The sequence below is a fragment of the Crotalus tigris genome, unplaced genomic scaffold (genome assembly GCF_016545835.1).
Source record: "Crotalus tigris isolate CLP2741 ecotype Arizona unplaced genomic scaffold, ASM1654583v1 scf7180000020992.475769, whole genome shotgun sequence".
In the NCBI taxonomy this organism is placed as follows: Eukaryota; Metazoa; Chordata; class Lepidosauria; order Squamata; family Viperidae; genus Crotalus; species Crotalus tigris.
The window spans coordinates 393456-418905 of NW_024098302.1; the positions used below are offsets into that span (position 1 = coordinate 393456).

At 45.7% G+C, this 25450-nt stretch overlaps 2 protein-coding genes across 3 annotated transcripts; both read left to right on the plus strand.

The window, feature by feature from the left end:
- Positions 1-1510: 1510 nt before the first annotated feature.
- LOC120319911 (zinc finger protein 397-like) lies at positions 1511-12066 on the plus strand. Of its 2 annotated transcripts, none has more exons than XM_039369264.1 (4): positions 1511-1723; positions 2590-3433; positions 6316-6436; positions 10752-12066. In XM_039369264.1, the coding sequence occupies exons 2-4, from the start codon at positions 2741-2743 to the stop codon at positions 11924-11926; spliced, it is 1989 nt and encodes a 662-aa protein (XP_039225198.1). In that variant the 5' UTR covers positions 1511-1723; positions 2590-2740; the 3' UTR covers positions 11927-12066. The 2 variants fall into 2 exon arrangements, with proteins under 2 accessions (XP_039225198.1, XP_039225199.1); XM_039369265.1 differs by having other exon boundaries at positions 2590-3427.
- Positions 12067-15570: 3504 nt separating this feature from the next.
- LOC120319903 (arylacetamide deacetylase-like 4) lies at positions 15571-18265 on the plus strand. Its single transcript, XM_039369252.1, has 4 exons — positions 15571-15582; positions 16420-16636; positions 17115-17142; positions 17252-18265. Exons 1-4 carry the CDS (start codon positions 15571-15573, stop codon positions 17715-17717), a joined length of 723 nt encoding a protein of 240 aa, XP_039225186.1. The 3' UTR covers positions 17718-18265.
- Positions 18266-25450: the final 7185 nt, after the last annotated feature.

A 25450-nucleotide genomic window follows, 5' to 3' on the forward strand; every position in this document is an offset into this window, starting at 1 on the left:
TCCCACTTGCCATCAGCTCTTCCTGTGATGTGGCCAGCCCATTTCCATTGCAATTCTTTTACTCTCTTGATGGCATCTTATACTTTCATTCGTTCTCCAATCCATGTGCGGGTCTTTCTAGCGCTTGTCTTGTGATGCCAAGCATGTTAATCTTTCAATGGCTCTTTGCGCCATTCCTAGCTTTTGTATTGATTGTGCGGTTAGTGTCCATCTTTCACTGGCATATATTAGAGTAGGTAGCACACACTGATCTTGAAAATTATGCTTAGCTTGCCGAATGCTTGCCAACCACATTTAACACGCCGTTCAGTTCCCGTTATTAAACACGACATTCAATTTCCATTGAGATCCGTTGGCCGAAGTATATGTAGTGGTCTACTACAGGGGTCCCCAACCTATGGGCTGCAGACCAGGACCGGGCTGCGGGCTGTTGGCCAGTGGGCCATGGAAATGGCTGGCCGGTGCGCGCACGCATGGGCTTGCATCCCCCCACTCGTGCTAGCACCCATGGCCCCAGTGGCGCATGTGCGCAGGTGCAAACAGGGCTGCTAGCCCTGTTTGCAGGGTGCACGCGTGTGTGCGTGTGGCCCATTTGCACATGCACGAATGGGGCTGCTAGCCACCATTTTTTATGTGTATATTGATGCATATTTTGTATGTGTATCTGATGCATATTTTGCAATCAAAATTAGGGGCAGCAATTGGAAGAAAGCTCTTTAAATGATCGTGGGCCCCTTTCTTGTGTATGCTTTTGCTAGCACTGTGTAAACTGCGACCACCAGCTTTCACTTCGAGGTTACAGTAGGCTTTGTTCTGCCCCTCCCCAAACACTGCTTTGTGGCAAGGAAGGAGCGCTTGCAAAGCGTGCAGAGGTCCCTTGGGGAGAGCACAAATATATCTGTTTTTGCTTAGCAACGAGGACAAAGGATCTCCCGCCATCAAAACCTTTCCACAAAAAAAAAAAAAAAAAAAGCGAGCGAGTGAGCGAGAGAGACGATCAGAAAGATCTAACCGGTGGAGGGCTAGATGGGACGCGTCTCCTTTTGGCTTTGAAAAAAAAAATTGCAAAAAGATGTGAACATTGCAGTCTTCTTCCTTAGCCCAGGGGTGGGCAACCTTGGCTCTTTTATGACTCGTGGACTTCAACTCCCAGAATTCCTGAGCCAGCCATGCTGAGGGGAAAGGGAGAGGTTTCCAAGCTGAGCCAGGAATTCTGGGAGTTGAAGTCCACGAGTCATAAAAGAGCCAAGGTTGCCCACCCCTGGTCTAAGGGCTATTCTAATTTATATAGCCTAGGGGTGGGAGAACCTTGGCTCTTTTATGACTCATGGACTTCAACTCCCAGAATTCCTGAGCCAGCATGGCTCAGCTTGGAAACCTCTCCCTTTCCCCCTCAGCTTGGCTGGCTCAGGAATTCTGGGAGTTGAAGTCCACGAGTCATAAAAGAGCCAAGGTTCTCCCACCCCTGTCCTAGCCTGTCTCCTCCCCCCCCCGGAAATGGACTGTAAAAAAAAAAAAAGCATGGAACTTGGGAGGTAAGGAAGCCTATCTACTTCCCAGCAAGGGTTTCTCCACTTTGTATTTTAAAAACACGATTGCGTAGAGTTGGAAGGAAGAACAAAGCTGAAGCAACGCCTGTGAGCAGAAAGCAAGGATTACAACACAGTTTGATGCCTTTGTAGTGCAAAGGGGAAAAAATATGGAAATGCTAAAAAGCAAGCAGGTAAATTTGATCGTTCCTAATATCACATTATTATTATTATATATATACATTATGCATTGTACATTATAATACAATGTGCATATTATGCATGCACATATACAAAACATCATACAATAATGTTATGCATTAAATATACACATTGTTATCATTATTGCTAGTGTTATTCGTTCATGTTCATTCCTAGCCCTTTCCTTCAGGCGCTCAAGGAGGCGTGAATAGAAATCCCCATTTTATCACCCAACAACAACCTTGTGGGGTAGGGCAGGGAGAGATCCTGCCTCAGTTGTATTATTGGAAGTATGCTGATTGGAAGAATGTTGATCCCATTCTTTCTTCTCAAGAGGCGGGAGGGGGTGGCTTGAATAAAAGAGAATATTTGTATTCTCAGGGTTGAAATGAGGGGTCCTTGGTGCTCTCTGAGCTTGCTTGTTTTCTTGCAGACATTTCATTACCTGACGAGGTAACATCATCAGCGCTAGGGGATGGCTTGGTTTGTCACTTTATTTATTTATTAGATTTACTTGCCACCCATTGAAACCAGTCTGGGAGGCTTACAACATTGAAAGCATTAGAATCAGAAAATAAAATATTTCTAAAGCAATAAAAACGGAATCACAATCAAGGATAAAATTATAGTTTAAAAAAATGGGGAAAGAGGGAGCAGGATGTGCAGGGAGGGAGGTGGGATTGCTCCCTTAATGAATCAACCACCCCCCAGCGCGGTGCTGTGTTATTATTAATATGAATAATAGTAATATTTTTTTGCTTTTTTTAGCTTATTTAATAATGTAAGATTAAAAACCCCAGCAACCTCAAGCCCCCAGCATTCCCTGTGGCTGATTTGCAAATTCCTTTTGTGTCTTTAGCTTTTCTTCCTTGACCAACGACAATTCGGAGATCGTAACCTGAGGACCTGCTCTTGATGCCAGTACGGCCGCAACGGTTTAGATCCTGGGGCAGGTTTTGGACCGTCGGGCTGGGTGGGTCTTTTGCCTGGAGACCCTCTTGAGAAGGACAATGGAAGAGCAGGACCTCAGGGATCACCCACCAAAGAAAGACTATCCTCGCGGAGGGGGAACCCCCGCCCGAAGGACGGGGAGAGAGATCAAGCGGGAACCGGACGAGGGATCCCTCCAGCAGTGGGAAGCTCAGTGGCAGCAGTTCCTGAAGACGGTGGAGACCCCGTGTTCGGGGAGCTCTAAATCACCCGTGGATCCGTGGGAAAATAGTTTGGCCTTCCTGGGCTCCTTTGAGCAGGTGGCCCAAGCCTGTCGGTGGCCCGAGGAGGAATGGGTAGCCCGACTCCAGCCGGCTTTGAGCGGAGAGGCTGAGCAGGCCTTTCTGAGCCTGGAAGGCTGCAGCAAGGGGGTTTACGGGAAAGTGAAGGTGGCCATTTTGCAAAGGGACGCCCGGCGGCGGGAGGAACAGCGCCAGCATTTCCGGCGCTTCCGTTACCAGGAAGCTGAGGGGCCCAGAGGGGCTTACAGCCGACTCCAGGAACATTGCCAGCGGTGGCTGAAAGCGGACACGTGCACAAAAGAGCAGATTGTGGAGCTGCTGATTCTGGAGCAGTTCCTAGCCATCCTACCTCCGGAGATGCAGCGCTGGGTCCGAGCGTGCAGCCCGGAGAGTTGCTCGCAGGCAGTGGCCTTGGTTGAAGACTTCCTTGGGGAGAAGGAAGAGCCGAGCATGTGGGGAAACCAGGCAGGGGTATTTCAGTCTGTTCTTTTTTTAACGAGGTGTGAGGAACACGGGTGTCAGAGTTGAACCAGGGCAGAGTCCTTGCCCAACTCATTTTTCTTATTTTTTTTTTTGTAAATTTTTATTGATTTTCTAATATTACATTTGAATATTTGAAAGCAATGTGGCGGCTGGGTACAATAATTCTATTACAGATAGACATCATTAGTACAGATCTCAAACTGTTACCATCCCCATTCTTCCTCTCTTAATATCTACCGTCTCCTATTTTAACTAATACAATTCTTGTTCTGTCAATCAAATAGAAAGTAACTTTCTAACATTTATCAATCATTTTTAGTTAATATAGTTGTTTTAACTTTCGGTCTTTAGACCAGTGGTTCTCAACCTTTTTAATGCCGCGACCCCCCCAACCGGTCGTAAGTCGAGGACTACTCAACCGGTCGTAAATTGAGGACTACTCAACTGGTGCAGCACCGTTTGCAGAATGGGACTTTTGGCGGGCTCAGCAGGGCAGAGACAGCCTGGACAATTCCTATTGGCTTTTGAAAGCCAATAGAATTAGACTCTATTCAAGAGAGTCTATTCTATTGGCTTTCAAAAGCCAATAGAATAAAAGGGAGTAGCACAGCTAAGGAAAAGGGGGAAAAAAATGGCGGACTGCGTTGTTTGGTGACCCCCGTGAAATGGTCGTTCGACCCCAAATGGGGTCCCGACCCACAGATTGAGAACCAATGCTTTAGACAATCAGTGACCTAATCATTTTTTCTCAGTTTTAATTTCCCATTCATGTTTAAATGTAACGTTGAATAATGATCATTTCCATACTTTAGATGACCCCAATTCCTTTCTCGCCCTTCCTCCCAAAGTCTAATATTCAGGATACACATTTTATTTATATAAGTCAGTGATGGCGAACCTTTTAGAGATCGAGTGCCCAAAAACTGGCCCCGTCCCCACTCCACCCCCTGCCCCGCCCCCACCCCGCCTGCTCGCAGGGCCACTCACTGCATCCAGGGCCCACCGCAGATCACCCAGGCAGCCCAGCAGTGCCATGCCGGCCACGCCCTCTCCCCACACCCTGCAACATCAACTACATGATGGGATGTGAGGGCAGAGTCTTGTCTACGCTGCCTGGCTGCCATGTCCTTGGCTGCACTGCTCCGCGTGGGCCACGCTTGGGGGTGACTCTCCTCCAAAGGGGCTACTGGTGAGGGGGTCGCGGGGGGAGGCAAGGCTGGGGCAACGGCACGTGTGCCCACAGAGAGGGCTCCGAGTGCCGCCTCTGGCACCAATGCCATAGGTTCGCCACCACTGATATAAGTTCTCACCATCTACATCAGCAGTTCTCAACCTGTGGGTCACGACCCCATTTGGGGTTGAACGACCATTTCACGGGGGTCGCCAAACAACGCAGTTTACCATTCCCCCCCCCCTTTTCCTTAGCTGTGCTACTCCCTTTTATTCTATTGGCTTTTGAAAGCCAATAGAATAGACTCTCTTGAATAGAGCCTAATTCTATTGGCTTTCAAAAGCCAATAGGAATTGTCCAAGCTGTCTCTGCCCTGCTGAGCCCGCCAAAAGCCCCAGTCTGCAAATGGTGCTGCAAATTGTCTGCAGCGAAGGTGAGCTGTCTGGAAGATTCCACCCTTTCCTGCTGAGCAACTACTAAAAATGTAAGTAAAAGAGGGCCAGGGGTGGGAGGTGGGAGGCCGGCGGGTGCAGGGAGGGTTGCTGGCGCGCGTGGGGCCCAGCTGGTGGCCCAGCCAGTGTTCGGCCTGCTCCGTCTCTGCTGCTTGCCAGCTACGCCTCGGCCGGCGCAGGAGGTGGCACCATGCGTACGCGGCACTCCCAGGCAGGGAAAGTCCTCGACTTATGACCGGTTGGGTAGTCCTCGACTTATGACCGGTTGGGTAGTCTTCGACTTACGACCGGTTGGGGGTCGCGGCATTAAAAAGGTTGAGAACCACTGATCTACATCAAGTTAATAATGCAACTCATTTTTCATTACCCTACCTTGATCTGTTTATCATCCACATGATTATAGGTAGTGCTTGTGTACCAAGGATAGTTAGGAACAATAAGGGAGAAATATTGGTAGCTCAGGGTTGACCTGCGGAGTCCTTGGTGGTTTTTCTTGTAGATGTTTTGTTACCAATCTCATCAGTGATTACTAATGATATTACCTGACATTACCTCGTTTGCATGATGAAATGTCTGCAAGAAAACCACCAAGCTCAGAGAGCACCAAGCACCCCTCATAATTAGGACCTCTGTTGCTAAATGACGTGGTCACAATCACACCGACCTAGGACGGCAGTCGTGACTGTCCAGTTGTCGTCCTTAACCGGATGCCACACGGCCGTAGTATCCCACGGTCTTTGTGACCGCCATTTGTGACCTTTGGCTAGCTGCCTTGTTGACTTTGCTTGTCCGAAGCCAGCAAAGAACGTCGCAAATGGGGATCACATGACTGCGGGATGCTGCAACGCCGAAATTGTGAGCCGGTTACCAAGCACCTGAATCGCGATCACGTGATTACGGGGGACTCTGCGAAGGCCATCCCCTTGCAAATGCCTGACTGAGAGGCCATCCCCTTGCAAATGCCCCTCACTCGGCACCGTTGCATTTCTCAGCAGTCGTTAAATGAGTGGATGTTAAATGAGGACTACTTATCTCCTTTGACACCCCTCCAGTGCGCTTAGCTTACAGCCCCTAAACGCGTACCCCAATGTCCTGACTTGATGGCCTCAAAGAGCTTTAGAGGCCACACCTACAGCTGGTATCCCTGAAGGTTGAAGATTGTGTTAGTGTTGGCTGCCTGTTTTTAACCCTTTTTGTCGAGCATCCGAGGGGCTGAGAGAGGGCAATGCTGTCCATTTCCTTTATAGGTATTATCGAAGGAAGCAGCAACCATCTCCAGAATTAGCCAGGCTGGATCTGAGGCTGAGTGGAGGATGCTATACGTGGAGACCAAACAGGAGAATCAAGATGCCAGTGTTGACCTCTTAGGTAAGGAGACCATCTTGGTTTTCCTCACGGTCAAGTGGACAATTCTTGTGGGATTTTGCAGAGTTTAACCTTTTCTATACCCTTTTCTGATATATTCTCGCACCCCTTAACAAAAGTTGAAACAACAGCAACAAATTATGCATATGCACTATAATTTTGAAAACCCACATCTCGCACTCCCGGGGAGTGTGAGCACCCCTGGCTGGGAACCCCTGAATTAAGGAGCCCAAGTCCCCAAAATCGGCCTATTCAGAATCTGTCTACTTGCAAAGAGATGCTGCGGACTAGGGCTCCCATTATCCCCAGCCAGCATGGGTGGGCCTGCTGTGGGGGAATTGTGAGGCAAGATGTCTAGAAAAGATCAGGGTGAGAGAAACTGGATTTAAATCAGTGGTTCTCAACCTTTCTAATGCCGCAACCCCATAATACAGTTCCCCATGTTGTGGTGACCCCCAACCACTTATACATCACCGGGTGCCAGGGGCGTGGCCAAAGAAAAGAGGGGAAAAATGGCGGACAGCCTTGTTTGGCGACCCCCGTGAAATGGTCATTCGACCCCAAATGGGGTCCCGACCCACAGGTTGAGAACCACTGATTTAAATGAATTGCTGGTTTAGCAATGCTGAGTCTTTTGTGCATTAGTTTGGTTACGTTGCTATTTAAACTTGCCAAGGTTTTTTTTTTTAATATAGATATATATATAAACAAAAAATATAAAGAACAAATAAAATACACAGGAATATATTTAAAAAAAAAACAGACTGGATGTCTGTTGCAACATTTTTATCCTTATCCGATATTTCTTCCCAGAAAGACATTTGAACGGATGAAGGTAACAGAGGTAGTCCTTGACTTACAAACGGTTCATTTAGTGACCGTTCACTTACAAAGGCACTGAAAAAAGTGACCGTTTTTCACAGTTCTGAACTTTGCTGCATCCTCCACGGTCATGTGATCAAAATTCACGACGCTTGGCAACTGACAGCTTTATGACGGTCGCAGTGTCCCGGGGTCACGTGATCCCCTTTTGCGACCTTCTGACAAGCCACGTCAATGGGGAAGCCAGATTCACTTAACAGCTGAGTTACTGACTTAGCAACTGCAGCGATTCACTTAACAACAGGCAAAAAAGATCATAAAATGGGGCAAAACTCACATGTCTTGCTTAGCAACAGAAATTTTGGGCTCCACTGTGGTCGTACGTTGAGGACTACTTGCGGATCACAAATTCCTTTCTTGATTTGTAGGCTTCATTGCTTTAGCTCATATCCTTATTTCATTGTTCTGTTCATAAATGTTATTGTACAGGCAACCCTCGACTTACGCCCAAAATTTCCATTGCTAAGTAGAGCAATTAAGTGAATCGCGCCTAATTTGACAACATTTTTTGGGGGGGCCACAGTTGTGAAGCAAACCACTGAAGTTGTTAAACAGGCCATACAATCCTTAAGCGAATGGCTTCCCCTGCTGGCTTTGCTTGCTGGAAGCTGGCTGGGAACCTCTCAGATGGCAAGCACGTGAACCCAGAACTCTGCAACCATAACAACAAGAACAACAACAATAATACAGACAGACATTTGGAACACAACACGCCAGATATCGCAGTTGTAGAGAACCGAAGCGTACAGCTGATTGATATCGCTGTACCAGGAGATGCCAGAATCGAAGAAAAAAAATTGGAAAAAATTACGAAACATCGCGTCCTGGCCATCGAAACTGCACGATTATGGATGAAACGTGTAACAGTGGTACCCATTGTCATCGGGGCACTGGGAACTATGTCCGAAAACTTTGCAAAATATATCAAGAAACTGTAGCTTTCTGCAATAACTCCAGCAATGTTACAAAAAAAAAAACAAAAACCTGCACTACTCGGAACATCTTACATTTTAAAGCAGCGGTTCTCAACCTGTGGGTCGGGACCCCATTTGGGGTCGAACGACCATTTCACGGGGGTCGCCAAACAACGCAGTCCGCCATTTTTTTTCCCTTTTTCCTTAGCTGTGCTACTCCTTTTTATTCTGTTGGCTTTTGAAAGCCAATAGAATAGACTCTCTTGAATAGAGTCTAATTCTATTGGCTTTCAAAAGCCAATAGGAATTGTCCTAGCTGTCTCTGCCCTGCTGAGCCCGCCAAAAGTCCCATTCTGCAAACGGTGCTGCACCAGTTGAGTAGTCCTCGACTTACGACCGGTTGAGTAGTCCTCGACTTACGACCAGTTTGGGGTCACGGCATTAAAAAGGTTGAGAACCACTGTTTTAAGGAGATACCTGGTTGACACCTAGGATGCTGGTAGCAACTCGTGTCAACCATCAGCGCCAGCCAATTTGAATGTTCAGTTGACTGAGGTTCATGTCTAATGAATAATAATAATAATAATAATAATAATAATGGCAAATTTGTCTTGAATACCATTGGCATTGACAAATTTGCCATTAGTCAATTGCAAAAGGCGGCCTTACTAGGAACTGCTTCCATCCTGCGACAATACCTGTAATACCATCAAACATCCACGTCTGCCTATCCCAGGTCCTGGGTAAGGACTCGATAGGTAGACAAAATGCCAAATCCAGTCTGAACATCTGGCAGACTGTGCGATGATCCGTAATAAGAACCTTGAGGTTCTTCTAGTCCAAGGCTTTTCAACCAGTGATATGGGTACCACCTGTGGTACATTGGCACCTGGCAGGTGGTACGCGACCATCCTAGAAAAGTAGTAGCGGGGCAGGGGAATGAGCTGAACCGGTGGCAGCACCGCACAAGCCTGAGCAAGAGACGGCTGGAGCTGCAGGGCTGTCAGGGCTCAGCGGAAGCGCCAGGATCAGCACCAGTCTCCATCTGGAGCTTGGCGCTGATCCTGGTGTTTCTGCTGAGCCCAGAAGAAGCGCCGATCAGCTGGAATGTTGCAGCATCTCCAGGGTCTTGTGATTTACATTCAGCTGCTTGGCAACTGATTCATATTTATAACGGTCACAGTGACCCAGGGTCATGTGAAGTGACCAAAACCTGCTGCAACCACCTAGCAGATGGACGGAATAAAAACCAAACACCCTCCCACCCGACCCCCATTGCCAATCATCAACAGAAATGCTCACAACAATGGAAACCTCGGACAGGAGGAAGAGCGCTGCCGGGCGGGCAGGCAGGTGTCTTGCTCGGCTGTGGCTCGGGGGACACTTTTTTCAGTGCTATTGTAACTTCAAACAGTCACTAGGTGAACTGTTGTAAGTCGAGGACTATCTGTACTTTATCACTTTTTTCCTTTTTTTTTGTTTTGGTCATCAAGTTTTTGACACCTTGCTAGGCGACTGGTGGTACTCGGATGTTGCCATATCCTAAAAGTGGTACAATGGGTGAAAAGGTTGAAAAGCCCTGTTCTAGTCCAGCCCCCTGCTGAAGCAAGAAATCTTGATTCAAAGACTTTCTTTTAAAGCTCAGGAAACTGCAGACAAGCCCAATCAACATATGAAGGAAATCTCAGTTTGAGGCTTTTAGCTTGATTGGTAAGAAAAGTGGACAAATGAATAGGAAACAGTGGAGGATTTTAAAAGATGGTGAAACTCCCCCCGCCTCCCAAAAAAACTTAGCACATAGGGGTAATAGTCCACAATAGTTATATATTGGTTTCAGGAATTGATTAATGCCAAGCACCTGTAGGCAGGGCAAGAAACAATTGATGGGAACTAATCACTGGGTGACATGATAGCAGTGTGTCAACATCCAGCTTGAGAATTCAAATAAAACTCCCAGGTTCATTCCGTTTCCAAAAATCTTACTGTTTATTAAGTTGATTTTGCTGAAACAAAACTAATTCTGACGTTCTAACACCAATTCATAGACATAAACAATAATTTTCTCAGCCAAATCCCCAATGTCTTATGTAGTCCATATAAATAAGTTCAGTTTGCTATGGGAACTGTCTGCTTCAAATCCACACCTGTTCTGCTATCCTTGAAAAGGTTTCATGTTCTCACAGTCTTCAGCAGAATTGTAGAAATTTCATTTCTCCATCTAATCCAGTTCTTTCTCTTGTCTTCTGCTGTCTCTTGGTCCTGCCACGTCCACTTTCCAGAAGCCCAAAGGTGATTTTTCAAGAGGCAACTGGGCTTTCACAAGAAAGTCCAGTTGCCTCTTGAAAAAGCACCTTTGGGACAATCATGACCTGGATGACTGAAAATCTCCATGGACATCCATTATCCAGAACTTTTTTCCCTCATTATTTTTATTTAATGGGGAACCCCAAATATTCTCAGAGAGTCTACTTCTAAATAGTTTGGTGTGAGCTCTAACCATCTCCCAATCTTAATTCCAACAGGATCTGAATGGAAAAGTGAAACAGAGGGGCAACTATGTGGGAATTTCTCTGAAGAAACTGAGCAGGAACCCTTTGAAGAGAAAGTCTGGAACCGAATTCAACCCTCACACCAAGAAGGAAGCCAACAAGAAGAATGGATCGATAAACCCCTTCCTTGTTCTGTTGGAGAGTTCCATCAAATCTCATTGCAGCAAAAAAACCAGAAAGGAGAGGAAAGAAATGGATGTCTCAGTGATCCCTGGGAAATATCTGCCGAGATTGAATCCCAGAAAAGTATTTTGGGGAAGAATACCAGAGACAGGGAAATGCTTTCTGAAGGAGAGAGTTCATATACATTTCTGGAAAACCGAGAGAAGTTTCTAGTTCCTTTAATTCCTCCATCGTATCAGGCTGTCCATGCTGATGGACAACATCAACCCTCTGATTTCAGCAAAAGCTTTCATGGTCCATCCAACCTGCTGACACCGCCGAGAATCCCTAAAGTGGAGAAGTTGTATAAATGCTTGGAATGCGGGAAGTCCTTCAGTCGCAGCGCCCACCTGACGTCCCACCAGATCATCCACACCGGAGAAAAACCGTATACGTGTTTAGAGTGTGGGAAGAGCTTCGTTCAGAGCGCCCACCTCGCCTCCCATCAAATTATCCACACAGGGGAGAAGCCATACCATTGCTCGGAATGCGGGAAAAGTTTTAACAAGAGCACCAACTTCGTGAGGCATCAGAAGATCCACAAAGGAGAGAAGCCGCATCAGTGCGCCGATTGCAACAAGACTTTTTCTGACAAACCGAGTCTCATTCAGCACCAAAGGGTTCACACGGGGGAGAGGCCCTACAAATGTTACGAGTGCGGGAAGAGCTTCAGTCATAGGGGCAGCCTCAATGCGCATCAGCGGATGCACACGGGGGAGAAGCCGTATGGCTGCACGGACTGTGGGAAGAGCTTTCGGGATCAGTCCAGCCTTATTAGACATAAGAGAACCCACACCGGGGAGAAGCCCTACACCTGCTCCGAGTGTGGGAAAAGCTTCAGCCAGAGCACAAACCTGACTTTGCATCAAAGGGTGCACACTGATGGGAAACTTCCAGAAGAGTCTCCCCAAATACTTAACACGGGGATGGCCATGTTAGTCTTTCCACCAAATCCTGCAAATGGTTTAGTGGCGCTTGAAAGCTAACATTTAGTGGTACTTGGCTCAATAGTACTAACTGTGAGAGGGATTGTCCTAGTGGACAATCATTTAAATATGAGCCAGCAGTGTGCTGCAGCCACCAACAAAGCCAACACATTTCTAGGCTGCCTTAATAGAGGGATAGAATCAAGATCATGTGAAGTGTTAATAAGGGTTTACAATGCCTTGGTAAGACCACACTTGGAATACTGCATCCAGTTTTGGGTGCCACGGTACAAAAAAGACGTTGAGATTCTAGAAAGAGTGCAGAGAAGAGCAACAAAGATGATTAGGGGACTGGAGGTTAAAACATATGAAGAACAGTTGCAGGAATTGAGTATGTCTAGTTTAATGAAAATAAGGACTAGGAGTGACATGATAACAGTGTGTCAACATCCAGCTCGAGAATCCAAATAAAACTCCAAGTTCATTCCATTTCCAAAAATCTTACCGTTTATTTTTTTTTATTTTTAAAAATGTTATTTGAATTTTCAATACATATAATACTTTCCATACATTATATATAAAACTAAAACAAGAGAAAAATACCTTTAAAATAAGACCTTAGGTGTCACTCGTCTATCTCCCCCCGACTGCATCTGCCCTCTCAACCTTCCTTCCTTACTTCCCTACTCCCTCTCTCCTCTCATCTCTCCCCTCACCCCTTCCTCTCATCCAATTTCCTTCCTTCCCTCTTCCTCCCCTCTTATCCCTCTTCAGATAGAGTTCAGGGGAAACACCCGAGCGGCAGCTCCCTCTAAATTGCAGGAATTAGGTATGTCTAGTTTAATGAAAATAAGGACTAGGGGTGACATGATAGCAGTGTGTCAACAGCCGGCTTGAGAATCCAAATAAAGTTCCAGGTTCATTCCGTTTCTAAAAATCTTACTGTTTATTAAGTTGATTGATTTTGCTGAAACAAAACTAACTCTGAGGCTCTAACATCAATTCATAGACTTAAACAATAATTTTCCCAGCCAAACCCCCAATGTCTTACGTAGTCCATATAAACAAGTTCTGTTTGTTATGGGAACTGTCTGCTTCACATCCACACCTGTTCTGGTGTCCTTGAAAAGGTTTCAGGTTCTCACAGTCTTCAGCGGAATTGTACAAATTTCATTTTTCCATCTAATCCACTGGAAAGTAAGACTACCCCCCTCTTACTCTAAAGGCAAGTTGAAATGCAGAGAAACATAGCTGTCAAAGTTTAATCCTTGAGACAGTGTTCCATTATTTGAGGGGCTGCCACAAAGAAGAGCGGGTAAACCTATTTTCCAAAGCACCAGAAGGCAGGACAAGAAGCAAAGGATAGAAACTAACAAGCAGAGAAGCAACCTAGAACTAAGGAGAAATTAATCAATGGAATAGCTTGCTTCCAGAAGTTTAGTGGGGGTGCTCCATCACTGGAGGTTTTCAAGAAGAGATTGGACAACCATTTGTCGGGAATGGTATAGGGCCCCCTGTTTCTATAGAGGGTTGCACTAGGAGACCTCCAAGGTCTCTTCCAACTCTGTTATTCTATAATGTAAATCCATGTGGCCAGCTTGCACTCCTGCAGGCAATGCTTTCACTGACTTTGCTGGGGCCTTGTCACCACTGCTGTGACTGCTCTTCTCTGCCTGCTGATTTGAAGAATGGCGAGGTTGGACTCTCCAGTTCTTTCCAACAGGCCATCTTGCAACAGGTATGGCAACCAGAGAAGACACAAGGGAATGCCAGAGTAGCTGCCAAAGGGGAGGGGGCAAGGAAACCATGATCCTCCCCAGGGCACAGTTCAGCCCCCTCCCCGAGGGCCACCATCAGCATTCCCAGCTCTTTTTTTTCTTCCCTTCATTCTTCCCCAATCACCTTTCCACTTTATGAATTTCTATTTCATATATAGGTATTCCCCGACTTACAGCAGTTTGCTTAGTGACCGTTCAAAGTTGCAACAGCACTGAAAAAAGTAACTTACGTCCGTTTTACACCCCCTGTCATGGTTCCAACAGATGAAACTCTTCAAAAGAACTTCGAGGCATTGTTTACCTTAAAGGATCTTTTATTCAAGTAGTTTAATATCGGCACTTGCGTAATCGAAGCCAAAAACTGAATTCCCCCCCCCCCAGGCACATAGTATCAAAGCACAATTCCCTCCCTCCTCTAGTTAACAGTCATAAATCACATTCCTACCTAGCAAAGACTCCAGGCACCTCGAGACGGTCTTGCCACCCTCAACGGCTTCAAACACAGGAGCGGTGGAGCTACCGAGAAGTTAGGATACATATAAGCCAAATTTTTAGGATCCAAATGCCACCTATAAAACATTTTATAAAAAATTTTCCCTCAGATTTTGGGCCTGTGTAAATTTAACATTTCTAATCCAAATATTCTCCCATTGATCCAATAAGATTGGTTCCTAACAGAGTTAGTAAAAGATTGTATGATTAAATGGGCTCACTTCTCATCTCTAGCTCCTCAAGTCTTTCCACCAATTTCTCCACTGACTGACTGCTGGCTGCAGTTGTCCTGAGCCTGCTGAAGCATTCAGCAGGCTCAGCAATGTTGCAAACGGTCCCAGGCAGACCAAAAGCTGCCCGGGACAAGACTGGCTGTTGCTAGCCTTGCGCGCATGCGCACGGCACGAAAACAGCCAGCTTCCTATTGGCTGACACTGTCTGAGTTCAGGACTCTATAAATGGCCTGCGTGCCATTTTGCTGTTGCTGGTTGTAAGAAGAGATCAATAAAGAAGCTTGTTTGTTCACCATGTGTCTTTGCTTAATACCTCAACCTTGCAAACATAAAACTACCCAATAGTGATAGTTGCAATTTTCCCATCTACAAATGTCCCATTATTAAGGAAGGGCAAAGAACTGCATTTCAGGGCTCTGGATTGGAAGGGACCTTGGAGGTCTTCTAGTCCAGCCCCCTGCTCAGGCAGGAAACCCTATATTGGGGTCCCCAGTCCCTGGACTGTGGCCTACTATTGGGCTGTGGCCTATTCGCAACTGGGCCACGTGAGCTGCGGGCCAGTGTGTCTGTGCAGCTTGCGCAAGTGGGCTTGCATGCATGGGCATATACAGGTCAACTTACAATCAAGTTCCGTGTGCCAGCCTGCTACTTGTACAAGTCAAGCTGCATGCATGCAGCCCTGTTTCCCCCTCCCCCCAAGCTGCCCTATACCATTTCAGACAAATAATTGTCCAATCGGGAGGCAGGTTGTTCCACTGGTTAATTGTTCTAATTGTCAAGAAGTTTCTCCTTAGTTGTAGGTTGCTTCTCTCCTTGGTTAGTTTCCATCCGTTGCTTCTTGTCCTGCCCTCAGGCGCTTTGGAGAATAGCTTGACTCCCTTTTCTTTGTGGCAGCCCCTGAGATATTGGAACACTGCTATGACGGCGATTTTAGACAATTTTAGTTGAACTGATCTGCCTCTGACCATCAGAAGCAAAAATACCAAATTACAACCCAAATGGCAAAATCCACTTGGCATGAAACCTTTTTGATGCTGTTGTCATCTCAAAATCTGTGTAAAGTCATTTTTCTGTGTCAGGGAACGTGGTTCCCAAAAGCTTACTCAGATTACAGTGTGCCTCTGAAAGCCGTAATTAAGGAATACAGATAAATGAACCTCCTCATTTAATCTGTGGGGTGATCATGAAGTAAACTCAACCGATGTTGGATGATGTAACCCTCAAGAGAGAAGACTTTTGAAAGAGATCTGTTTGTTCAGAACTTGTTGGTCCAGTTAAATCATGAATTAAAAAATGATCAGATGACCGATCATACCTGTTGAAATGGTATAAGAGAAGGCATCGAATATTGTATACTGTTTTTTTTATATTGTATACTGTTTTTTTATATTGTATACTGTTTTTTTATATTGTATACTGTTTTTTTTATAATGTTTATATGGAAAAAATAAAAAACTTTCATTAAAAAAAAAGAGAGAAGGCATCGAGGTGTACATGTCACCTATTGTTAAAAGAACTACAGGGCAATATAGACCTCACGGACCAAGAAGAAAGCAAATTAAGCTTTAAGACAATTTTCTTTGGTGAGATAGTGAAAAAAAAAATCCCATCTCTGATCTCAGGACCTTTCCACCATGGAAACGATATTGGGCCAAACCCTGTGGATATTGGCATTTTACTTTTGCATTTCAGTCACATTGTTATTCCTCGGGTGGATCCTTTACTATAATATCATCAGCATGCATCTCCCGCCAGGAATCAGCCAGGGGAGAAAACTGCGCCTTCTCTATTTGTTTGTAAGAATTGTTCTCGGACTGATAAGTCTCTGCCTTTGGACTCTAGCTTTGCTTTCAGTTGGTTTGCCTGAATGGCACAGTCCTACACTTGGTGTACCTGAGGATCCACAAGCAAGCTCAGAGAGCACCAAGGATCCCTCCTTTCAACCCTGAGCTCCAAATATTCTCTTTTGTTAGAACTCGCTCTGGATAGCATCTAAACAAATCCTTTGTGTGTTATCCTTTGGTTTCTTTCTTGTCTTTCCCCTGTGCAGGCCAAGATTCTGGATAAACTTGGCATCTGCCATGAATTTGCGATATGGAGGCTCCTTGTGAATGGAATACCCCCCAGGAAACCGTCTGACTTGATTGTCAAGGAAATGCTTTTTGACAGAGTGCCGGTGATGGTCTGTTGTCCCAAAAGAGCAAGTCCAGAGAACAGACGAGGACTTGTCTGGATCCACGGAGGAGCAGGCTTGTTTGGAAGCCCCCGTAGGTTTTCCAAATAATTGTTTGATTGATGTGCAAGAAGGACGGACAAATGTTTGACCTAAGGCCGTGGTGGAGAACCTATGGCACAGGTGCCACAGGTGACACGTAGAGCCCTCTCTGTGGGCACGCTCACCACTGCCCCAGTTGAAGGCCTTAAGTCCCGTCCATGAGCAACCTGCACCAAAATCTCCCCGGGGAAGTGGCTTTTTAAGCTGGGTTGTATAAAATCTTTTCGCTTTAGGCCCCTGCCGCCATGCAAGGGGTGGGATGGGGCCTGTGAATGGGGTAGAGAAGCAAAGCAGCGGCACTTGCATGGTGGTAGACCAATTGCTTCCATTCCCTTGCCAGACACCTGCCTAAGCCACCCAGGGTAAGGTTGCCGGGCCCGCCCTCGTCCAGATGCCCTCGCCTCCCCCAAGCTTTTTTTTTTACTAACCTGCCTTTCAGCTGCATTCCGTTTCCTCTGTTCGCTTCTCAGACTCCGCTGCGTGTTTGTGGGACTATTGGTAAAAAAAAAAGTTTCATCAGACTTTCTAACTTCGCAGCTCTGCCTACAGAGCACCACAGCTATAGCTGAACGGGCAGGTGATTGTTCCATGCTTGCTTTTGGCCGAGCTGCATTTATCTCTCAGGAACCAGTGCTGGGGTCAATGAAATTATGGCCAATGCCCATGTCCCGCAGGAACTCATGGCAAAGTATCAGAAATGGATCAGTGCGGAACATATTCCGGAGGAATTTAAAGGCCGGGGTTACGTGCCGTTTGTACCTGGTCCGTTTTCAGAAGATCTTTTCCAAAAATACAAAACAGTTTTCGACCCCATATTTTCCCCACTCCTGGCGGAAGACGCCGTCATCCAGCAGTTTCCAGAGACTTTCCTTTTAACCTGCGAATATGACATTTTCCGAGATGATGGCTTGCTCTATAAGAAGAGGCTGGAAGACAATGGTGTCCCTGTCACCTGGCTTCACCTCAAGGACGGATTCCATGGGATCACCTTGCTGATAGGTATGAGGTCAATCCAGTTTCCAAGTACGAGGAAGAGTATGAATAGTGTAATCCAATTCCTAGAACGATTCTAGAAATCAAACAGCCTCGTTCCTCTTCCTTGTTCATCTAGCCCTTGCCTTACAGATCTGGATCTGAAGAGGTTGTACCCTATAATTTCATCCATCTGTCCTGCTTAACTAACCTGAAGATGGTCCACCAACTCTTTGAAGAGACACATCCTTGCCCTCTCCAGCTCTTTCATAGCCCACCACTCAGGTAGCCTGGTGTCAGGCTGTGCAGGAAACTGTGGTTTTCCCTCTTACCCAAAAAACAGAATTTCCCATATGACAGTCTAAGTGGCACCGAGGAACAGTTGGGAGAGTGGTCAGATGTCTAACTTTTGCGCTCTCCTCCTCCCTATAGTCAGGACAGTGGTTCTTTGGAATATCAAACTTGTGGAGAATGTTGAACATGACAGCACAAGGAAACAACAGCCCATCACCAGCCATCAACACCCCAATGAACCAATAGGAAGGCATCACATAATTGCGACTCACAGAATGGCCCAAAGTGCATATAGGTAGTCCTCGACTAACGATAACAATTGAGTCCAAAATTTCTGTTGCTAAGTGAATTTACCTCATTTTACGGCCTTTCTTGTCACAGTTGTTAAGTGAATCACTATAGTTGTTAAGTTAGTAACACGGTTGTTAAGTGAATCTGACTTCCCCATTGACAGAAGGCAGCAAAAGGTAATTACATGACCCCAGGAAACTGCAACCATCATAAATATGAGCCAGTTGCCAAGTGTTGGAATTTTGATCATGTGACTCTGGGGATACTGCAGCTGTCTTAAGTGTGAAAACCAGTTATAATCACTTTTTTCAGTGCCGCTGTAACTTTGAACAGTCACTAAACGAAGTGTTGCAAGTCAAGGACTACCTGTATTCCAGTAAAGAGAGGTTTCCTGAGGATGGGCTCCAGCACGGGTCTGAATGCTCAGAACAGTAAACCTCTGGTCCTGGTGACCAACCCAGATTGGATATTGCAACGTTATCCTGGGAGATGTATATGTGCCTTCATTTGTCATGGAAAACCCAGTGCAGCTCTTTCAGGAGACCATTATTCCCACAGGCAGACCCAAAAATGAACGAAAAAAGGGAATCAGCCCCCAAAAGCTCTGGAGGCCTATTGTGCTAGCCCCCCCTCACCCATTGGCATAGGTTCTGTTTCCTAACAGGACCTTGCCTTGAACCGTGCCTTCCTTTCCTCTGTCTCTGAAGAGGCATTTCTCTCCAACAAGACTAATGCAGTAAGATCTTAAGGGACCTCTCCTTGTTGACGCTTCCATCTCAACTCTTCCTGTATCCGCTTTCCTTGCTCCCCCTTTGCTTTAGCTGCAGGTGGTCCCCGGTTGCTGAGCTTCTAGAATAGTGACAACTGACTTCATGTAAACCTTTTGAGCTTCAGTAAAGACTCAAGAAATAAATCCCAGTCTGTTTCATTTCTATTTCATTTCAGATTCCTTTCTGCCCACCGCAAAGGGCAAGGAGAGAAAAGGGGAAGGTGGTGCAGAGGTGTTGTAAATGGCATGGCTATGTTGACAGAATGGGTCCGTGTCTGTGTGTGTGTTGGAAGGGCACGGACTAGCAAGCCCCTTCGGTGGGCAGAAGACTGTCAGTCCCTCATGAAATGGTGTGTGTGTTTGTGTGTCCCTGTCCTCAGCTCCTCTGCGATCAGGGACTGCAGGGGAAAAAGTCAGGGAATTGCACAGCCGGTGTCCAAATGGAGGCAGAGATGCTGACACAAACATATAGTTTTATATAAATAAATATATTAATAGTAAATAAGATAATCAGGCAAACAGCAGCATATCAGGTAAATCAAGGCATCATGAGGTAAATTATAGAGGGCACATTGGAAAAAAGTCGGGAAACAAGGAGCCTCCCCCTTTTTGCTCAAGGTTACAGCTTAGATTGCCTCATGCAGTAGCCAACCCTCTTCAACCAATCAGCTATAACTGTGTGCTCTGATTCATTGTCCAACCCTTCACTGCTCCAGCTATTAAATTAAATATCTTAACAAAGAAGAGGAAAATGTGGAGAGGAAAGATGAACCAAGCCCCAGATTCGTCCTCAACCTGAATTAGGCAAAACAGCAACTGCCTCATCGGACAAGCCAGAATCGGTCTGTGAAAACCCAGGTAGTCTTCGACTTACAAATGCAATTGAGCCCAAAATTTCTGTTGCTCAGTTATACAGTTGTTAAGTGAATTTTGCCCCATTTTACAACCTCTCTTGCTATGTTTGTTAAGTGAATCACTGCAGTTGTTAAGTTAGTAACACCGTTGTGAATCTAGTTTCCTCATTCACTTTGCTTGTCAGAAGTTCACAAGAGGTAATCACATGATTCCGGCACACTGCAACTGTCATAAATATGAACCATCCAAAGAAATATCTTGTCTGGTTTAATGAAGAGAAGGACTAAGTGTCACATGATAGCAGTGTTCCAATATTTCAGGGGTTTCCAGAGAGATGAGGGAGTCAGTCTATTCTCCAAAGCACCAGAAGGCTGGACAAGAAACCATGGATGGAAACTTGTTAGAGTTTTTTTAATTTTAATTTTAATTTCTCTATTTGGTGAAAAATAAATCAGAAGCTCTTACAGTTGACTGCATTTAGCTGAGTCAAATAACTTTATATTTATATACAAATATTTACAATACCATTCTTCTTTACAGCAACATATCTTAATTGAACAGTTCTTACAGAGACAGACCAGATACAGACATGAGACTGGAAATCCAGCTCCTAACTCAATACTCCTTTTGCACAGACTCAGTAGCACTTTCTTCCCATTGGCTGACTGAGTTACCACATGACTCTTCCTGCTCATGAATATTCCAACACTCCTCCCTTCATGACAGGAAGAGACATCAGACCTATTAATACATTCTTTAATTGGAAAAAACCTTGTGCCACTAACCTGGCCTTATACTGTATATCATTATTTGGCAATACCTTTTTCTTATATACCCATTTACAACCCACAGCTTTGGTTCCTTGTGGCAAAGTCACTGATTTAAATACTTCATGGTCTCCCATGGATTTCATTTCTTTATCCATGGCCTCCTTCCATCTTTCTTGTTCAGCCTTTGATAATGCCAACACCTCTTTATAACTTCTTGGCTCATACCACACATTGCAAACCTTTACCTTGCTAGCAGAATACCTGTCAGGCGGAATTTCTTTATTACATCGCTCTGACCTACGAGGTATTAACTGCTCCTGTGTCTCAAGTCTTTCTGGCTTCATGTCTTGTTCAACCTCTCCTCCCTGAACATGGACATCTTCAATAATGAATTTTTTATCATTAGATGAATTATTGTCACGAAACAGATCACCATCATTAAGTGAGACATACCCAGAATTTGCATTAATTCTGTCCCAATTTTGTTCTGCAAAATTAGCAGACCTTGAAATTATAATTCTTTTACTTCCATCGCTAAAGCGATATCCTTTTGACCCTGGCTCATAGCCCACAAACCTGAGCTTTCTTGCCTTTTGCTGTCCCTTTCTTCTAATTGCTTTTGGAATATGTACCCATGCAGTACTTCCAAAAATTCTCAAATGTGCCAGTGATGGCTTTCTCCCACATAGAATGGCATATGGAGTATTATTAATGGAGGAACTCCACAGCCTGTTAACTATATAATTGGCAGTCAATATGGCTTCTCCCCAATATGACCTGCTCATACCAGAATCCTCTAACAATGAATCGGGAAAAGACTTGCTACATTTGTTGAAAAAAGACACATTTGCAAAGGAACTGTTTGCAAAGGAACAATTTGCAGAACAAGACATTTGTGCAAAGAAAAAGGACTGCTTTGCAAAAGGAACATTTTGGAATTGCAAAAGTTTGCAATAGCAACAACAGAGACAAGTGGCTAATTGATAGTGGGGCAAGTCAAACAATTGTTAATGACTGTGATTTGTTTTGCAGGTTTGTTCCAGTAGCACAAGAAGCTGTGGCTTTGGCAAATGGCCAGAAAGCAAAAGTCATTGGAAAAGGCGATGTAAAAATTCCATATTTGGAATCAAAGTTTACCAATGTGCTTTGTCTACCTGAGATGGAACATAATTTGTTAAGTGTGTCTAATTTAGACAAACAAGGTTTTGAGGTCATTTTTGTAAATGGGAAATGTCTCATCAAAAGGAATGGGAATATTTGTGCAGAAGGCATAAAGGAAGATAATCTATATGTATTGCAGGGACAAAAGGTTCAATGTTCCCATATATTTAAGAATGTTGCAGAGCATGATTCATGTGTTCATCTTCTGCATAGAAGACTTGGCCATGCAAGCTTTAAAGTTTTGCAGCAAATGCAAGATTTTGCAGAAGGGCTAAATTTGAAGGGATGCAAAACATATTTGGACTGTGCAGTATGCAAAGCATCAAAGTCAAAGGCATTCCCAGTTAGTAAATGTAGCACAAGACAAACAAAAAGAGTTCTAGAGCTGGTCCATGCAGATCTGGTGGGACCTATGCAAGCCAGTTTGGGAGGAGCAAAATATGCACTGGTAATTGTTGATGATTTTAGCAGGTATTCATTTTGCTATTTGCTTAGAGCAAAGACAGAGGTGCTACAACAATTCAAACAGTGGGTAAGTTTTGTAGAGAGAAGGTACAGACAACAAGTGTGTCAGTTGCAAACTGACAGAGGTACTGAATTTATGTCAACTAAATTCCAACAATGGTTGGGGCAGTTGGGGATAAGACACAGACGTACAAATCCTTACACAGCAGCAAAGAATGGTGTAGCTGAAAGAAGGAATGGTGTTTTGCAAACAATGAAAGATTCATTATTGGAGGTGCTACTGAGTCTGTGCAAAAGGAGTATTGAGTTAGGAGCTGGATTTCCAGTCTCAAGGTTTTGTCTTTGGTCTGTCTCTGTAAGAAGCCTTCATTATGTTGCTGTAAAGAAGAATGGTATTGTAAATATTTTTATATAAATATAAAGTTATTTGAATCAGCTAAATGCAGTCAACTGTAAGAGCTTCTGATTTATTTTTCACCAATTAGAGAAATTAAAATTCTCTAACAGAAATTAACTTCCCCTGTTTGGTGCACATAACAGGGAGCATTCGGGGGCCTTTGCGATCGCATCGCAACGCCCCCAGAACGCTCCGATCGTTCGGAGGAGCCCAGATCTCCCCGTGGAGGCCACAGAGCCTAAATTCGGTGGAATTAGGTCGCGGCCGCCATTTTGAAAGCCCGAATGATCCGGGGAGCCGGATTTTGCTTCTTTCGGCTTGGGAAGCAGGGGGGGAAAAAGCCACCATCACGGGCCTCTTCTCCATCGGTTAGCCGCCAATTGAAAATAACTCCAATTGCTCAAAAATATATTTTTTTGTACCTTAATTGGGGTTGCTTGCAAATTTTTTTATTACTGGTGCACACTGCCTGGCCACCTAAGGACCACGGGTGGAGCCCAGAGAGTGGTTCCAAACGTGCCTTCGGTACCTCCTCATTTACCGTGACCATAGTCCAGAGAGAATTATTTTTGGTCAGGGGGTCAGGGGAGCAGTCTTGGTATTTGCTCCAATTTTGCTTCCGCCAACTACTTGTCCCCCAGAGCTCCTTCTCAGTGTTTTTCTTACTGAGATTGCTCAAGTGGGATGGAGGGATCACCGTTGCCTCAAACCTTGGGCACGCCCTCTCCATCACCCAATTACGGCTGCAATAAACCTTCTGAACAGAAGGCGGTGGGCAAGTGCAAAGCTAAGACAAAACATATGCTAAAGAAGACATCCAAGTTGGCGGAAAAGCAAGCCAGCCGTAGGCACCAGGCTCTGGAGAAGGAGTTCTCCAGAGCACAGAGGCAGGCACAATTGGACATGGATCAAATGGTGGCCACCGAAATGGAACTTCCCTTGGGCCCATCAACATCATCTCAAGGGGTGTGGTCCGTCCTGGGAATGCCGGTAACATTGGGTTCGCCCTCCACATCGGCTCAGCAAGCGACACCTGTCCTGGGCACCATCCCTGAGTCCACATTCACGACCACGGCCACGGGACTCAGGGCTCCAGACATCGGAGATATTTTCTCCAACGGATGGTTGGAGGCATTGTTAACTGAGGTTGTGGACAGAGCTCTGGCTCAGCGCTCAGTCCACTCCGAGCAGGAGGTCTTCACCTCGACCATGCCACCCTACGAGCTCCCTATGGAGCCCCCAGCACCTCAGGAACCCATCTCTCCCGGCCAGTCCTCCATGAGTGGATATTCTTCCCCTCAGGAGGAGGAGCAACCAGAAATTACTCTCTCGAAGGATGAGGAACTCCCCCCAGAGTCTTCCACTTCAGGGAGTTTATTTAATGCCAACCTGTTCCTAACAATACTCCGCAAGGCCACCCTGACGGCAAATATAGGGACAGACCAGTTCCCTCAGCCGCAGGGAACGACAGGCACCCCATCACGGCCAATTTTTGTCGAAAAGGTGGCTACTGAACATCATGTTCCTTGTCCTGCCATGTTTCTGAAGGGGATCAAGAAACAATGGGACACGCCATCTTCTCTCCCTTCAGTAAGTGGAATGGACAAAAGTCTATACACCACACCCACGGATCTCTCTGATGCCCTGGAAGTCCCCAAGGTGGATGAAGCCTGGACTCCTTTGGTTTCCCAAACTACCATGGGGACTTATTGGAGGCACTAAAGGCAGATGACAAGAGGTGGGAGCAAACATTCCGCAAAACACATCAATCTGCAGCATGTTTGCTCCACCCTTTTATGGTTGCAACAACTTCAGGCCAGGGTCCCAATTGAGGACATGCACACTCATCAGGACCTAGCCAAAATGGTGGCAGCCACAGAATATGCGGCAGATGCAACACTCCAGATCCATAGCGTCCAACATAATTTCTAGGAGGATGTTGTGGTTAAAGTATTGGCAGGCTGACACCAAGGCCAAGTGGCGCCTAGCAACCGCTCCTTATCTAGGCAGCAATTTGTTTGGGGAGGCCCTCACACCTTACCTAGTCGAAAATAAGGATAATCATGGGACATTTAAACAAAAAAGCTGAAAAACGGCCTACACCTTATTTTCAGAGACAGTCCTTTCGTCAGCAGGTGGCCACAGCTGCCAGCCAACCCCCCAGAACATATGTCCCCAGACAGGACAGGTCATACAACCGTCCCTACGACAGGCCAGGTTTTCGACCCAGGCAACAGAACCAGTCAAAACGGCCTTTTCATGGAGCAGGCCGCCTCTTCTGTAAAACCAAATGACTTCTACTCCAATCTCCCAATCGGGGGAAGGTTGGCCCATTTTTTCCACCAGTGGGAACAGACCTCCATGGACAACTGGGTCCTACAGACCATACAATCCAGGTTGTCCCTGGAGTTCCTTGCAACACCTCCAGACCGATTCATAGTCTGCTCAGTATCTCGGGATCCCAGCAAACACAGGCTTATGCAGGAGGCCATCCAACATCTCCTGGACATTCAAGCCATTGAGCAGGTTCCGACAGGTTACAGGGGCAAGGGGTTTTACTCCATCCTCTTCGTGGTTCCCAAGGCCTCAGGAGGATGGAGAGCCATCCTGGATCTAAAAAATCTCAACAGGTATATAAAATACAAAAAATTCAAGATGCAATCCCTCCAGTCCATTCTGGGAGGCATCAGGCAGGGCGAATTCCTGGTGTCAATAGACCTCACGGAAGCTTACCTTCACATTCCAATTCACCCGGCTCACCGTCGGTTCCTACGTTTCTGTTACAAGGGCAACCACTTCCAATACAGGGCTCTTCCTTTCGGCCTATCTTCA

Excerpts from the sequence above, each read along its gene's own strand:
- LOC120319903 (XM_039369252.1), top strand. Across the intron at positions 16,637-17,114 it reads AGGCTTGTTTGGAAGCCCCC|ACTCCGCTGCGTGTTTGTGG; the intron begins GTAGGTTTTCCA and ends TTCGCTTCTCAG. Across the intron at positions 17,143-17,251 it reads GCGTGTTTGTGGGACTATTG|CTGCATTTATCTCTCAGGAA; the intron begins GTAAAAAAAAAA and ends CTTTTGGCCGAG.
- LOC120319911 (XM_039369264.1), top strand. The coding sequence starts at position 2,741 with ATGGAAGAGCAGGACCTCAGGGATCACCCACCAAAGAAAGACTATCCT. Across the intron at positions 3,434-6,315 it reads TGTGGGGAAACCAGGCAGGG|GTATTATCGAAGGAAGCAGC; the intron begins GTATTTCAGTCT and ends TTTCCTTTATAG. Across the intron at positions 6,437-10,751 it reads TGCCAGTGTTGACCTCTTAG|GATCTGAATGGAAAAGTGAA; the intron begins GTAAGGAGACCA and ends TAATTCCAACAG.